The sequence below is a fragment of the Scomber japonicus genome, chromosome 6, assembly GCF_027409825.1.
Source record: "Scomber japonicus isolate fScoJap1 chromosome 6, fScoJap1.pri, whole genome shotgun sequence".
Taxonomy (NCBI): Eukaryota; Metazoa; Chordata; class Actinopteri; order Scombriformes; family Scombridae; genus Scomber; species Scomber japonicus.
Genome location: NC_070583.1, coordinates 37,754,325 through 37,770,701, shown reverse-complemented (window position 1 = coordinate 37,770,701; position 16,377 = coordinate 37,754,325). Strand labels below are relative to the sequence as shown.

At 46.8% G+C, this 16,377-nt stretch overlaps 1 protein-coding gene and 3 non-coding genes across 7 annotated transcripts in view; all 4 read right to left on the bottom strand.

Annotated features, from left to right (window-relative positions):
* Positions 1 to 1,392: 1,392 nt before the first annotated feature.
* Positions 1,393 to 16,377, bottom strand: part of atg16l1 (ATG16 autophagy related 16-like 1 (S. cerevisiae)) — a 21,330-nt gene continuing 6,345 nt past the window's right edge. The window contains exons 6-21 of one of the 4 annotated variants that reach the window (XM_053321489.1): positions 16,205 to 16,274; positions 15,302 to 15,483; positions 13,091 to 13,156; positions 12,912 to 12,998; positions 12,288 to 12,347; positions 12,112 to 12,156; positions 8,792 to 8,897; positions 7,533 to 7,638; positions 7,354 to 7,424; positions 6,860 to 6,931; positions 6,242 to 6,362; positions 5,533 to 5,638; positions 5,107 to 5,256; positions 4,522 to 4,569; positions 1,931 to 2,032; positions 1,393 to 1,486 (exon numbers count right to left, since the gene is read on the bottom strand). In XM_053321489.1, coding sequence (XP_053177464.1) covers positions 1,393 to 1,486; positions 1,931 to 2,032; positions 4,522 to 4,569; positions 5,107 to 5,256; positions 5,533 to 5,638; positions 6,242 to 6,362; positions 6,860 to 6,931; positions 7,354 to 7,424; positions 7,533 to 7,638; positions 8,792 to 8,897; positions 12,112 to 12,156; positions 12,288 to 12,347; positions 12,912 to 12,998; positions 13,091 to 13,156; positions 15,302 to 15,483; positions 16,205 to 16,274 — 1,486 coding nt within the window. The remainder of the gene's footprint in view (positions 1,487 to 1,930; positions 2,033 to 4,521; positions 4,570 to 5,106; positions 5,257 to 5,532; positions 5,639 to 6,241; positions 6,363 to 6,859; positions 6,932 to 7,353; positions 7,425 to 7,532; positions 7,639 to 8,791; positions 8,898 to 12,111; positions 12,157 to 12,287; positions 12,348 to 12,911; positions 12,999 to 13,090; positions 13,157 to 15,301; positions 15,484 to 16,204; positions 16,275 to 16,377) is intronic. The other 3 variants (XM_053321485.1, XM_053321486.1, XM_053321488.1) reach the window with 3 other exon arrangements.
* Positions 6,504 to 6,788, bottom strand: LOC128361089 (small Cajal body-specific RNA 6). The gene has a single exon (XR_008321571.1). It is a non-coding gene; the product is annotated as a small Cajal body-specific RNA 6 (non-coding RNA).
* Positions 7,804 to 8,094, bottom strand: LOC128361088 (small Cajal body-specific RNA 6). Its single transcript, XR_008321570.1, has one exon. It is a non-coding gene; the product is annotated as a small Cajal body-specific RNA 6 (non-coding RNA).
* LOC128361087 (small Cajal body-specific RNA 6) lies at positions 15,623 to 15,904 on the bottom strand. The gene has a single exon (XR_008321569.1). It is a non-coding gene; the product is annotated as a small Cajal body-specific RNA 6 (non-coding RNA).

The following is a 16,377-nucleotide window of genomic DNA, read 5'->3' as shown; positions in this document are numbered from 1 at the left end:
ATTCCTTCTTTTCATCCTTACTCCTTTTTCTTTCCTTCCTTCCTCACTCCCTTCTTACTCCTTTCCTTCTCTCCTAAATTCCTTCCTCTTTCTATCCTTACTCCTTTCTTTCTTTCCTTCCTTCCTTCCTCCCTCCCTCCCCCCTCACTCCTTCCCTTCCTTCCTTGAGCTGAGGACAACAGGAGGGTTGAAGCATCTTTTTGAAGAGTAACTGAGGAGATTGCGCAGCGGAGATATTTCAGGTGTGTGTTAGTGTGTTTTATTTTCCTGTAATCCTGAACACAACATTCAATCACTGCTCACAATTATTTATATTCTTCATATTCTTCATAAACTCTGACAACAAAAAAAACAGACAAACAAAAACCCCCCAAAAAAAAGAAAAAAAGAAAGAACCATGTTTTTATTTCCATCTCTCCTGTAAGTGCACGTCAGGCCCAAATACAGACCCATTTAATCTCACGTGGGCCCAATCATTAAAAAGATGGAGGGAAGGAAGGAAAGAAAGGAAAAAAAGATAGAAGGAAGGAATTTAGGAGAAGGAAAGGAGTAAGGAAGGAGGGAAGAAGGAAGGTAAGGAGTAAGGAGGGAGGAAGGTAAGGAAGGGAGTAAGGAGGGAGGGAGGGAGGGAGGGGGGAGGAAGGTAAGGAGTAAGGATGAAAAGAGGAAGGAATTTAGGAGAGAAGTAAGGAAAGAAGGAAGGAAGGAATAAAGGAAGAAAGGAGTAAGGAGGGAGGGAGGAAGGTAAGGAAAGGAGTAAGGAAAGGAGTAAGGAGGGAGGGAGGAAGGAAAGGAGTAAGGATGAAAAGAAGGAACAAAAAGAAGACAGAAAGGAAGGAAGGGAAGATGTAAAGGAAGGGAGGAATAAGGAAAGTGGGCCGTAGTGGACCCCTCGGCGGGCCGGATCTGGCCCACAGGCCTCATGTTTGACACCCCTGTCCTAAAGTGCTGCGTGGTTAAAGTTCCACCGACAGGAAGTAGAGGGGCGGGGCGGCAGCGTCACCCGTTAAATAAACACGATCAGCTGATTTTATTCTTTAATCGACACATTTACACAAACAGTCGAGTGAAGCGTCGTCCATCTTTCTTCTTCCTCTTCCTCCTCCTCCTCTTCCTCTTCCTCCAGAGAAACGTCTTTTTAACCTCTCAGAAGTTTAAATGTCTTTTCTGGATCATTAAAAGCCCCGCCCCCCATAACCCACCCCCCATCTCCGCCCCCCCCCCTCCACACACAGACAGTAAACATCTGGATCTTCGTCTCCGACACATTTCAACAGGAAGCAGAGCAGCGACCAGCTTGAGTCCAACTTCGCCGCGCTCCAGAGTCCGAGCTTCAAATAAAAACCAACCAAAAAAAATAAAAAAAAAATAACAACGTCCGGCTCGCACATGTCACATGTCAGACCACAGGATGGCTTTGCTGCCCTTCTCCACGCTGGCGACGAACGTTCCCGACGGCGACCAGGACACCGAGTTGATGGCAGAGCTGCAGACAGACGGAGATTAAACCGATCAGCTGATTATCAGAGAGAGAGAGAGAGAGAGAGAGAGAGAGAGAGAGAGGGTGAGAGAGAGAGAGAGAGAGAGAGAGAGAGGGAGAGGGAGAGAGACAGAACGAGAGAGAGAGAGAGAGAGAGAGAGAGGGAGAGAGACAGAACGAGAGAGAGAGAGAGAGAGAGAGAGAGAGAGAGAGAGGGAGAGAGACAGAACGAGAGAGAGAGAGAGAGAGAGAGAGAGAGAGAGCGAGAGACAGAATGAAAGACAGACACAGAGCGAGAGAGAGAAAAAGAGACAGAGAGAGACAGAGCGAGTGAGCGAGCGAGTGAGTGAGTGAGTGAGTGAGCGAGCGAGCAAGTGAGTGAGTGAGTGAGTGAGTGAGAGAGAGAGAGAGAGAGAGAGAGAGAGGGTCTGGGGTCAGTGGGGTTCTTACTTGTGGTTCTTGTCCAGAGTCTTGTCGAGTTTCCCCGTCAGAACGTTCCAGATGTACAAAGCGCCGTCAGCTGATCCTCCGGCGATGTAGCTGCCGTCAGGACTGAAAACACAGACATTCACTGAGGTTTCAAAATAAAAGTCTAAAAGGACATGGAAAGACTTTTAATGTGAAAATACATGTGCAGGAAGTGGTGAGTTTTAATGAATGAGCTCATTAGTGATACTACTACAGACCTGCTCCACCATTACAACCCCTCCCGTCTCACAGACCTGCTCCACCATTACAACCCCTCCCGCCTCACAGACCTGCTCCCACATTACAACCCCCCCATCTCACAGACCTGCTCCACCATTACAACCCCTCCCGCGTCACACAGCTGCTCCACCATTACAATCCCTCCCGCCTCACAGACCTGCTCCACCATTACAACCCCTCCCACCTCACAGACCTGCTCCAGCATTACAACCCCTCCCGTCTCACAGACCTGCTCCCACATTACAACCCCTCCCGCCTTACACACCTGCTCCACCATTACAACCCCTCCCGCCTTACACACCTGCTCCACCATTACAACCCCTCCCGCCTCACAGACCCGCTCCACCATTACAACCCCGCCCGCCTCACAGACCTGCTCCAATACAACCCCTCCCGCCTCACAGACCTGCTCCACCATTACAACCCCTCCCGCCTCACAGACCCGCTCCACCATTACAACCCCTCCCGCCTCACACACCTGCTCCACCATTACAACCCCGCCCGCCTCACAGACCTGCTCCATTACAACCCCTCCCGCCTCACAGACCTGCTCCACCATTACAACCCCCCCATCTCACAGACCTGCTCCACCATTACAACCCCTCCCGCCTCACACACCTGCTCCACCATTACAACCCCTCCCGCCTCACAGACCTGCTCCACCATTACAACCCCGCCCGCCTCACAGACCTGCTCCATTACAACCCCTCCCGCCTCACAGACCTGCTCCACCATTACAACCCCTCCCGCCTCACAGACCTGCTCCATCATTACAACCCCCCCTGCCTCACACACCTGCTCCACCATTACAACCCCTCCCGTCTCACAGACCTGCTCCACCATTACAACGCCTCCCGCCTCACACACCTGCTCCACCATTACAACCCCTCCCGCCTCATAGACCTTCTCCATCATTACAACCATCACAGACCTGCTCCACCATTACAACCCCCCCGCCTCACAGACCTGCTCCACCATTACAACCCCTCCCGCTTCACAGACCTGCTCCACCATTACAACCCCTCCCGCCTCACAGACCTGCTCCACCATTACAACCCCCCCCACCTCACAGACCTGCTCCATCATTACAACCCCCCCTACTTCACAGACCTGCTCCACCATTACAACCCCTCCCGCCTCACAGACCTGCTCCAGCATTACAACCCCCCCCCGCTTCACAGACCTGCTCCACCATTACAACCCCTCCCGCCTCACAGACCTGCTCCACCATTACAACCCCCCTGCCTCACAGACCTGCTCCACCATTACAACCCCCCCCCCCCCGCCTCACAGACCTGCTCCACCATTACAACCCCCCGCCTCACAGACCTGCTCCACCATTACAACCATCACAGACCTGCTCCACCATTACAACCCCTCCTGTGCCTCACAGACCTGCTCCACCATTACAACCCCCCCACCTCACAGACCTGCTCCACCATTACAACCATCACAGACCTGCTCCACCATTACAACCCCTCCCGTGCCTCACAGACCTGCTCCACCATTACAACCCCCCCTACTTCACAGGCCTGCTCCACCATTACAACCCCTCCCGCTTCACAGACCTGCTCCACCATTACAACGCCCCCCGCCTCACAGACCTGCTCCACCATTACAACACCCCCGCCTCACAGACCTGCTCCACCATTACAACCATCACAGACCTGCTCCACCATTACAACCCCTCCCACCTCACAGACCTGCTCCACCATTACAACCCCCCCGCTTCACAGACCTGCTCCACCATTACAACCCCCCCCCGCTTCACAGACCTGCTCCACCATTACAACCCCTCCCGCCTCACAGACCTGCTCCACCATTACAACCCCCCCCACCTCACAGACCTGCTCCATCATTACAACCCCCCCTACTTCACAGACCTGCTCCACCATTACAACCCCTCCCGCCTCACAGACCTGCTCCACCATTACAACCCCTCCCATGCCCTCCGACCCTCAGAGGGAAACCTCCTTGCTCTACTCCCTCGGACCAAGCAGAGCCTTCTCCACTGCCCCGCCCCACCCCCCACCCCCCACCCTCGGGAATTCACTCCCCAAACCCATCAGAGACTGTACAGACCCCCATACCTTCAAATCACTCCTAAAAACACACCTTTTTAAACTGGCTTTTAACCTGTAAACTGTTTATGTCTTTTTAACCTTCCACATTGTTTGTTCTTTTCATTTTATGTCTTTTTTTTTCCTTGTAAGCGTCTTTGAGCACCTGTACAAGCGCGTTATAAATAACATTTATTATTATTATTATTATTATTATTATTATTATTATTAAAAAGAAAAGAAGAGTTTCGGAGTAAAAGTTACTGAACTCACCTGAATGTGACTCTGGTCCAGTCGGCTCCACACTTGAAGCCCTGAGCACTGAACACACACACACACACAGAGAGCAGAGATTAACACAACACACACACACACACACACACACACACACACACAGAGTAGAGATTAACACAACACACACACACACACACACACACACACTCAGAGAGTAGAGATTAACACAACACACACACAGGTCAATATATATATACACACACGTAAATATATACACACGCACACACACACACACAGCAGAGATGAAACACACACACACACACAGCAGAGATGAAACACACACACACACACACACACACACACACACACACACAGAGGTAAATACACACACACACACACAGCAGAGATGAAAAACACACACACACACACACACACAGCAGAGATGAAACACACACACACACACACACACACACACACAGCAGAGATGAAACACACACACACACACACACACACACACACACAGCAGAGATGAAACAACACACACACACACAGACAAAGGTAAATATACACACACACAGCAGAGATAACACACACACACCCTCCCTCTCTCAGGTGCTGCTGTACCTGAAGGTGTGTCTCACGGCGTTGGCTCTCAGGTCGATGATCTTCACCAGGTCGTCTCTGGTGCAGGTCAGCAGCTCCGTGCGGTCATGGTTCAGGTCCAGAGACGTGACCCTGCCCAGCAGCTCCAGCTCCTGGACTATGGTCTCCGCCCTGACACACACACACACACACACACACACACACACACACACAGGGGTAAATACACACACACAGGGGTAAATACACACACACACACACACACACACACACACACACACAGGGGTACACACACAGGGATACACACACAGGGGTACTCAAACTTTAGCGTCACAGTCTGATGATTTTCTTCCTGGTTTAAATATTCGTCATTTTAACTTCTGTCTCTCTGTCCAAGTCGAATCTTCTTTCAAACCTTTAATCTGAAAATCCTGTAAACAGGAAGCTCACCTGCTGTCCCAGAATCGAACCTTCTTATCGAAGTGTCCGCTCATGATGCATTGCTCCGTGCACACGATGTCGTTACAGCTCGAACCTGCGAACACCGTCTTGATACCTGCACGAGAAACACCGTGATCCGACCAGGTTGCCACGGTAACACCAGTCTGACAAACACCGGCCAAGCCGTAATAAAGTCGTAACATTTAGAGAATAAGTCGTAATATTTATAAAGTCATAACATTTTGTTAACATTACGATTTTATTACGACTTAACAAAATACTTTATTACGACTTAAGAGAATAAAGTCGTAATATTTGGTTAAATCGTAATAAAATCGTAATGTTTAGAGAATAAAGTCGTAATATTTATAAAGTCGTAATATTTGGTTAAATCGCAATAAAATCGTAATGTTTAGAGAATAAATTCGTAATATTTATAAAGTCGTAATATTTTGTCAAATCGTAATTAAGTCGTAATATTTTGTCAAATCGTAATAAAATCGTAATGTTTAGAGAATAAAGTCGGAATATTTATAAAGTCGTAATAGTAAGATAAAAAAGTAGTAATAAAGTCGTAATATTAAAAATAATCTGGTAATAAAGTCGTAACCTCTTGATGGCAGCTGACATTAAAAGATTGTTAAAAAACCCAACAATGATCGAGCCAGGTTGCTATGGTAACACTGTATGACAAAAACAACAACAGCCAATCACGTACAGACTTTGCTGCGGAGGTCCCACAGTTTTAGTGTTCGGTCGTAGCTTCCGGAGGCGATTCGAGCGTTGTCCAACAGGAAGCGAGCCGCCAGAACCTTCCCGCTGTGACCCGTCAGAGTGTGCTGAAAATAAACCACGTACACTTAACGTTAGCTTTAACATCAGCGAAGAAAAATATTCGTTAACAACAACAAGACAAAATGTTTTAACTAACGAATAAAAACTCAACGATATCGTGAAAACATCGTTTAAATCCGAACTGTGGTCTCAGTAGAAGAGTGAGATCACTGCTCAGGCCCCGCCCCCTCAGCCTGACGCTCCTTTCTGATTGGTCATGTCGGATGTCACTCAGCATCACACTGAGCCAATAGGATCTGAGTACAGACTCAGAGCTGTGATGTCACATCCTGTGTGTCAGCAGCTGCCGGGACCAGCGCTGCACTGCTAGAGCATGCTGGGAGATGAGAGCAAGGGCTGCTGGGAGCCAAGATGGCGGCTGAAGGGGCGACGCGTCTGAGCTTCAGACCTTTTACATCACATCACGGACCAGCAGGGGGCAGAGGACAAAATCCGATCTTAATCTCCATGGAAACCGATCTGGACGTGTCACATGACTCACCCTCAGTCTGTAGTCGTCTACGGTCCAAATCCGACTGGCGAAGTCGTTGGAGGCGGCGAGCAAATACGAGCCCTGAAAACACACAAAATACACATCAACTACACACACACACACACACACACACAAAATACACATCAACTACACACACACACACACACACACAATACACATCAACTACTCACAGACAGAGACACACAATACACATCAACTACACACAGACACACAAAATACACAACTACACACACACACACACACAATACACATCAACTACACACAGACACACACAATACACATCAACTACACACACACACACACACACACACACACACAATACACACCAACTACACACAGACACAAAATACACAACTACACACACACACAATACACATCAACTACACATCAACTACTCACAGACAGAGACACACAATACACACACACACACACACACACACACACACACACATAACAAATAACAGACAGGAAGTGAGACTCACTGCGCTGTCGAACTCGATGCTGGTGATTCCTGCGTTGCTGCCGGTCAGAGCTCCTTTAGGCTCACAGCGACCTGAAGACAGGAGGTCAAAGGTCAACGCAGGAGTCGGAGGTTAAAGGTCAACACAGTAATTGTAGACTTTGAACTTCTTTAAAAAGTGTTCCTATTATTTTGTCCCACCTGAGACGACGTCCCACAGCTTCACGCGTCGGTCCATCCCTCCTGTTGCTAGGAGACGAGAGCCGGGGCTGAACCTCACCGCGTTCACCTCGCCGTCGTGGGCGTCCTACACACACACACACACACACACACACACACACACACAGAGAGAGAGACACACAGTGACACACAGTAACACACACACACACACACACACACACACACACACACACACAAACATTTAACTCTGAGCTCAAACTGAAATCGTCTCAAACACATTTTTCTAAATTTCGGTCTCAGCTTGAAAACTTGAGATCAGCCCCCCCCCCCCTCCTCCTGCTGCTTCCCCCCCGATGCTCCTTCCTGATTGGTTCTGTGGGATGTCACTCATCATCACGCTGAGCCAATAGGATCTGAGTACAGACTCAGAGCTGTGATGTCACATCCTGTGTGTCAGCAGCTGCTGGGACCAGCGCTGCACTGCTAGAGCATGCTGGGAGCTGAGAGCAAGGGCTGCTGGGAGCCAGAGGGAGCGGAGGAGAGGATTCTGGGTAATCAGACCTTTTACTGCTCATCATTGACCTTTGACCTTAAATTACAGTAAAGTGAGGAGGCTCATCTTAATCCTGCTTTAATGTGAATTGGTGTAGAGCAGAGGTGTCAAACTCATCTTCATTCAAGGGTCACATACAGACCAATTTAATCTCATGTGGGCCGGATCATTAAAAAGATGGAAGGAAAGAAGGAAGGAAGGAAAGACAGGCAAAAGGAAGGAGAGAAGAAAGGTAAGAAGGACAGATGGAAGGAAGGGAGGAACAAAGAAAGGATAAAAAGAAGTAAGGAAGGAAACGGAGGAAACGGAGGAAGGACAGATGGAAGGAAGGACAGAAGGAAGAAAGGTAGGAACGACAGATGGAAGGAAGGAAGGAAGGAAGGAACAAAGAAAGGATATAAGGAAGGAGGAAACAGAGGAAGGACAGAAGGAAGAAAGGTAGGAAGGACAGAAGGAAGAAAGGACAGATGGAAGGAAGGGAGGAAGGACAGATGGAAGGAAGGGAGGAAGGACAGATGGAAGGAAGGGAGGAAGGACAGATGGAAGGAAGGGAGGAAGGACAGAAGGAAGAAAGGGAGGAAGGAACAAAGAAAGGATAAAAGGAAGTAAGGAAGGAAGTAAGGAAGGAAGGAGGGAGGAAACGGAGAAAGGACAGATGGAAGGAAGGACAGAAGGAAGAAAGGAAAAGAACACAGGAAGGAAAGTGGGCCGGATTGCTGGTACTTACGAAGACGTGCAGCGCCGTGCAGGGGACCCGGACCTCGGCGCAGACGCCCGTGGGTGCCTCGGTGGCCTCGGGTGACGAGCTGAAGGAGTTGGCGGTTCGACGCCTGCTGAGGAGACGAGCAGAGTGAGTCTGAGGAGCTGGAGACGCTTTATACTCTACCATAGATAGACTTCTATACAAACACCAGCTAAGGTACGGAGGGTCAAGGGTGACTACATGTTAACATATTTAATATCATTTATATAAAATATTTAAATTTAGATTTAAAACATTTAATGCTGCAAAAATGTTTTTTCAATTAATCTGCTGATATTATTATTATTATCATCTTTTAAATTATTTTTATTAATAATAATAATACTAATAATAATAATTAGTATTATTTTTTTATTAACATTATTATTATCATCATTATTATTTTATTAACATTATTTTTAATTTATTTTTTTAATTATTATTATTTTGATTTATTTATTTAAATGTTTTATTATTTTTTATTAACATTATTATTATTATTATTATTATTTCTTTTTTTAATTATTATTATTCTCCACTTTGATTTATTATCACAATTAGAGCTGTAATGACTTATTGATCATTGACAACTATTATCATAATCAATTAATCTGTTGATTGATATTAACATTAATGTATTATAATGAACTTATTATTTTTATTATTATATATTATATTTCATTATATATCTATATTATTATCATTATAATCAATCGCCATTGTTCTCCATTTTAAAATGTTTAACTGATTATCAAATTTAGAGCTGGTACGTGCAATAAAACTGATTTCTGATATTTTATGGGTCAAACAACTAAATCAGTTAATTGATTATTTGCTGCAGAGTGTTTTAATATTATTGATGAGTTGTGGACAGGAAGCGTTACTGCACATGCTCAGTAGCGTCGGCCTCACACGGAGGACACAAACACACGTTAACTGTTAGTCCATCAGTTCGTTGATTAGAAGAATAAAATATAAATTATATCTTAAATAAATGATCTTTTATCTTTATGTCATTAAACTGGTTTCATGTTATTTATTCATGTTGATGCTTTTACAGCAAACAGGAAGTTCAACATAAAGACTACAGGAAACTACGGAGGCCTCCAAGGGACAAACATCTCCTAGTGAACCAGGTTTAAAGTTGGCTGGTTTCCATAGTAACTGATGTCAGTGTCAGCAGATACTTTAAACCAGGGGAGTCAAACTCATTTTCATTCAAGGGAAGGAAGGAAGGAAGGAAGGAAGGAAGGAAGGAGGAAAGAAGGAAGGAAGGAGGGAAGAAAGGTAGGAAAGACAGATGGGAGGAAGGAAGGAAAACAAGACAGGAAGGACAGATGGAAAGAAGGAACGAAGGAAAGGAAGGAAGGACAGATGGAAGGAAGACAGGAAAAAAGGAAGGTAGGAAGGAAAAAAAGGAAGGTAAGGAGGAAGGAAGGACAGATGGAAGGAAAAAAGGAAGGTAGGGAGGAAGGAAGGAAGGAAGGACAGATGGAAGGAAGGTAGGAACAAAGAAAGGAAATAAGGAAGGTAGGGAGGATGAAGGACAGATGAAAGGAAAAAAGGAAGGTAGGGAGGAAGGACAGATGAAAGGAAAAAAGGAAGGTAGGGAGGAAGGACAGATGGAAGGAAGGTAGGATCAAAGAAAGGAAATAAGGAAGAAAGGCAGGAAGGACAGATGGAAGGAAGGAAAAGAACACAGGAAGTAAAGTGGACCGGATTGCAGCCCTCAGCGGGCCGGTTCTGGCCCACGGGCCTCATGTTTGACCCCCCTGATCTAAACTATTGATTGCAGCTCCAGACACGTTAACTGTTCTTCACCTCAAACACACACAGGAGTCTACGTCATGCCTCTTCATCAGATTATTGATTTAGTATCGGGGATTATTCATCATCAATAAATCATCACTACAAACGTCACAGTGTGTTCACGCTGCCGCCAGACCAACCGACCGACCGTCAGCCAATCACAGCCGCTCACTGGACAGCTGGACCCACTTTACATCAACGCTACTAATACTCTGATCACTTCTTTCATTATTAAAACATGAGAATACATCTAGAACTGATTTATAGTTTAAGTTTCAAACAGCAAAGTTAATAAATAAACTCCATAATAACGAGGCCCTGTCCTAACGAGGCCCTGTCCTAACGAGGCCCTGTCCTAACGAGGCCCTGTCCTAACGAGGCCCTGTCCTAACGAGGCCCTGTCCTAACGAGGCCCTGTCCTAACGAGGTTCTGGCTTGTCCTAACGGGGCCCTGTCCTAACGAGGTTCTGGACTAACGAGGCTCCGTCCTAACGGGGCCCTGTCCTAACGAGGTTCTGGACTAACGAGGCTCCGTCCTAACGGGGCCCTGTCCTAACGAGGTTCTGGACTAACGAGGCTCCGTCCTAACGAGGTTCTGGCTTGTCCTAACGGGGCCCTGTCCTAACGAGGTTCTGGACTAACGAGGCTCCGTCCTAACGAGGTTGTGTCCTAACGAGGTTCTGGACTAACGAGGCTCCGTCCTAACGAGGCTCCGTCCTAACGAGGTTCTGGCTTGTCCTAACGGGGCCCTGTCCTAACGAGGTTCTGGACTCACGAGGCCCTGTCCTAACCATAGACTGTAGAAGAACTGAGCGTAACATCCGTGACGTCACCCATTGGTTTGTGGACTGCTGCTCAGAAGCCAATAGTTTCTAATCTGGGCAGCGCCATCTTGAACATTTCAGGTGCATGCTGGGAAAAATAAAAACACGGATTCTACTTATATGGGTATGATGCGGGGTCATGGGCGGAGCGGGGAGGTTGCTATGGTTGCGAGGGCTGGATCCGGAGGACATTGGTCAATCAACCTGTCAATCAGGACGTAGCCCCGCCCCCTAATGCATACCCTGCTTTATCGTCACATATAAAATCAGGGAGGCCAAAATGTCCCAAATGAACATCATACTGCATTGAAGAAGGCTTTAAACTAGCGATTGAGACCATAAACACATTTTGAAAACGTTTACTGAGGTTAGAAATCAAGTGAGAAGTTGGTGAATTCTCCATTGACTTGTATAGAGACGGTCGCCCCCTGGTGGCCTTTTGATAGAATGCAGCTCTAAGTTACTTCCTGGTTGGCTTCATTTCAGAGGACCAGAACTCCCCGCCTGGTCTTAATGAGGTTCTGGACTAACGAGGTTCTGGACTAACGAGGTTCTGGACTAACGAGGTTCTGGACTAACGAGGTTCTGGCTTGTCCTAACGAGGTTCTGGACTAACGAGGTTCTGGACTAGCTGCCGGCAGCGTGAACAGCTGAACACACGTGATCTTTCACCTGGAGTGTGGAGGGACGAGTCCAGGCTGAACACACTCAGACACGCTGCAGACACACAGACAGACAGCAGAGACACAGAGAGTCAATCACAACATGGACGGTCCCCCAGACCCCCACCAGAGACCAGGACAGACCCCCAGACCTGGACACACGGGACGGATCTGACAGCTACGTACCCAAATATGTTGGAGATGGAGTCCAGCAGACCTCCGGGGGGCGGCTGAGACACCTTCTTACTGTAACCATGGAAACAGACTGTTAAAAACCTGCAAACACCTGAAACAGCAGAGGAGGCTCCGCCCTGATTCATTACGATGAGGTCACTACGATGCCATCTTTCCTTCCTGTCTTGTTTTCCTTCCTTCCTTCCTTCCTCCCTTCCTTCCTTCCATCTGTCCTTCCCTCCATCCATCTGTCCTTCTTCCCTTTCTTTCTTTTTTCCTTCCTTCCTTCCTTCCTGTCTTGTTTTCCTTCCTTCCTGTCTTGTTGTCCTTCCTTCCTTCCTTCCTTCTTTGTTTTCTTTCCTTCCTTCCTTCCTTCCTGTCTTGTTTTCCTTCCTTCCTTCCTTCCTGTCTTGTTTTCCTTCCTTCCTTCCTTCCTTCCTGTCTTGTTTTCCTTCCTTCCTTCCTTCCTGTCTTGTTTTCCTTCCTTCCTTCCTTCCTTCCTTCCTTCCTTCCTTCTTTGTTCTCCTTCCTTCCTTCTATCTTTTTAATGGTCCAGCCCACATGAGTTTGACTCCTCTGCTCTTAAACTATGAATTTATCTCGCAGCTCTCGTCCGATGAGTCTCTCGTCTCTCACCTGGACGTCCGGCTGAGCGGTCGGTTGGGCGACGTCTCTCCACCTCCTTTCCCAGAATCCTCGGCCAGCACCTCGATGTCGTCGTCCCTGAGGAGAGAAGCGGGGGGGGGGGGGGGTCAGCACCTCTGTGTGACATCAGCATAGCAATAGTGTTTAAGAGTTTTTTTGGGGGTACTGACGGGTCGAGGGGCAGCGGCTCTTTGGCGGCGTCGGCCAGCTCCTTCTGCAGTTTGGCCTGTCTGCGTCTGCAAGGGGGCAGAGAGGGTCAGAGGTCAGAGGGGTCGGAGGCACGGCGGGCTGAGACCAGGGGGGGTTTAGGTTGGGGGTAGGCATGGGCTGGTTACCGGTTTCAAGGTATACCACGGTATGAAAAAGTCACGGCTTCAAAACCACTAAAATTTTCCGTCACACTGTTCCTGTGGTATGATACAGTCTGTGGGTATGATACAGTCTGTGGTATGATACAGTCTGGGGTATGATACAGTCTGTGGTATGATACAGTCTGGGGGTATGATCCAGTCTGTGGGTATGATACAGTCTGTGGGTATGATACAGTCTGGGGGTATGATACAGTCTGGGGGTATGATACAGTCTGGGGGTATGATCCAGTCTGTGGGTATGATACAGTCTGGGGGTATGATACAGTCTGTGGTATGATACAGTCTGTGGTATGATACAGTCTGTGGTATGATACAGTCTGTGGGTATGATACAGTCTGTGGTATGATACAGTCTGTGGGTATGATACAGTCTGTGGTATGATACAGTCTGTGGTATGATACAGTCTGTGGTGTGATACAGTCTGTGGGTATGATACAGTCTGTGGTATGATACAGTCTGTGGTATGATCCAGTCTGCGGGTATGATCCAGTCTGTGGGTATGATACAGTCTGTGGGTATGATACAGTCTGTGGGTATGATACAGTCTGTGGTATGATACAGTCTGTGGGTATGATACAGTCTGTGGTATGATACAGTCTGTGGTATGATACAGTCTGTGGTATGATACAGTCTGTGGGTATGAGCGGGTTTTTTTTATTAATGTGAGGCCTCGTCAGAGAGAGTGGAGGTCCCTCAGGTCGTGTGCAGCTGCAGCGTGAAGTACAACCCCTCCCGTACTCCGGTTGCTGTTACAAGCAGGTAGCTCTGCAGGCTGTATGATGGCTGAAGGAGGCGAGCCCCCCCCCCGAGCCCCTCCCCCGTCCAAAAGCGCCACCTACAGTGTTTACGAGGATTTAAATATATAAATAATGACTTCATTTAAAAACATCAGGAGTATTTCTACATTTAAATTATAAAAGCATTTTGTTAATACTGAACAGGATATTTGCTAAAAACATTTTTTCTAAGCAACTTTTAACAAATGATGTAAAACATGCGGCTCGTGGGCCAGAACCGGCCCGCCGAGGGGTCCACTTCAGCCCACTTTCCTTCTGTCTGTTTTCCTTCCTCTCTTCCTTCCTTCCTTCCTTCCTTCCATCTGTCCGTCCGTCCTTCCTTCCTTTCATCTGTCCTTCCTTCCTTCAATCTGTCCTTCCTTCCTTCCTTCCTTCCTTCCTTCCATCTGTCCTTCCTTCCTTCCTTCCTTCCTTCCATCTGTCCTTCCATCTGTTCCTCGGGGTAGGCATGGGCTGGTTACCGGTTTCAAGGTTTACCACGGTCGCTCAGGTCGTGTGCAGCTGCAGCGTGAAGTCCAACCCCTCCCGTACTCCAGTTGCTGTTACAAGCAGGTAGCTCTGCAGGCTGTATGATGGCTGAAGGAGGCGAGCCCCCCGAACTTCCCCCCCCCCATCTAAAAGCGCCAAGTCGGCGTATTTATACTTTGGCTACCGTAAAAAGACAGACGGCCGCGGCTCGGAGGAAGAACGTAACGGACAGTAGCAGCGGGAGGAGGAAATACATCCAATATGATCGTGAGCAAGTCTCCAAAAACTGTTGAGATTCAGTTTTAAGCTCCTGCCTGCATTTATTTATATTTATCTTAGACGTGTTTTTATTTGTTTTAATTATTTATGTTCTGATCTTGAGCCGCAGGTTCAGTGATTGCATTTATTTGCATTTTGTGTTTTTTTTTACTAAAAATAATTCATTTATGTCGTGACTTGAGCTGCAGGTTTAGCCTCAGTTAAAGGACTGCACATATTTTATTATTTTTTAATTAGAAATAATTCATTTGTTTTTTATTATTATTTATTTTAAATACTAAAAATAAAAGATTGTTCAATGGAAAAAAAAAAGTTTTTAAATACAGACATTTCAAAATATCACATTTTATAGCCGTAATCATAAAACCGTGAAACCGTGATATTTTACCTCAGGTTATCATACCGTCAGAATCTCATACCGGCCCATGCCTAGTTGGGGGGGGGGGGGTTAGGGTTAGGGTCTCACCTGCTGTCCTTCTCGTTCTCAGCGTTGAGGCGGTTGGCCTCCACAGCTTTCTCAGCCATCCAGCGTGAGACCAGCTCCTGGTTGTCCTCGGTGGTCTTCCTCAGCTTCTCCTCCAGAGCGCTGAAGGTGATCTGCAGCGCGTCGTACTCGTCCTTCAGCGTCTGGTTGGCTCTCTCCAGATCCTGAAACACAGCAGCAGCACATCACACTCAGGGTTATTATAGTTCACTAACACTAAAACTGGTCAATTCCTTCAAAATAAAACCATAAATATTTTCACTAATCAAGAAGTTAGGGTTTGTAATCAATAACTGATCAGAAGGTCTCAGCTTGAAAACTTGAGATCAGCCCCCCCCCTCCTCCTGCTTCCCCCCCGATGCTCCTTCCTGATTGGTTCTGTCGGATGTCACTCATCACACTGAGCCAATAGGATCTGAGTACAGACTCAGAGCTGTGATGTCACATCCTGTGTGTCAGCAGCTGCTGGGACCAGCGCTGCACCGCTAGAGCATGCTGGGAGCTGAGAGCAAGGGCTGCTGGGAGCCAGAGGGAGCGGAGGAGAGGATTCTGGGTAATCAGACCTTTTACTGCTCATCATTGACCTTTGACCTGATCGATGGCTGCAGCTGCTAACATGTTTAATCCTGTTACATTACGATCAGTGTTAGAAGCTTCAACCTGTAGAAACTCATTTATTTAGTTATTTATATATTTATTTATTTAACTTTTTATTTCTTTATTTCTATATTTCTTTAATTTATATATTTAATTTATTTATATATTTATTTATTTATTTATATATTTATTTAATTTATTTATATATGTATTTATTTTTATTTAGTTATATATTTATTTATTTTTTATTTATTTATATTTATTTCTTTGTGTTTCTTTGGTTGTTACCTGCAGGAAGCTCCGGAGCTCCCGACAGTCTCCCTCCAGCTTAGAGATCTGCTGCTGATAATCCAACATCCTAAAACACACAACAAGGTTTATCATCATCATCATCATCATCACTACTACTGATCAGCTGCTGCAGGTAAACACACACACACACACACACACACACACACGCA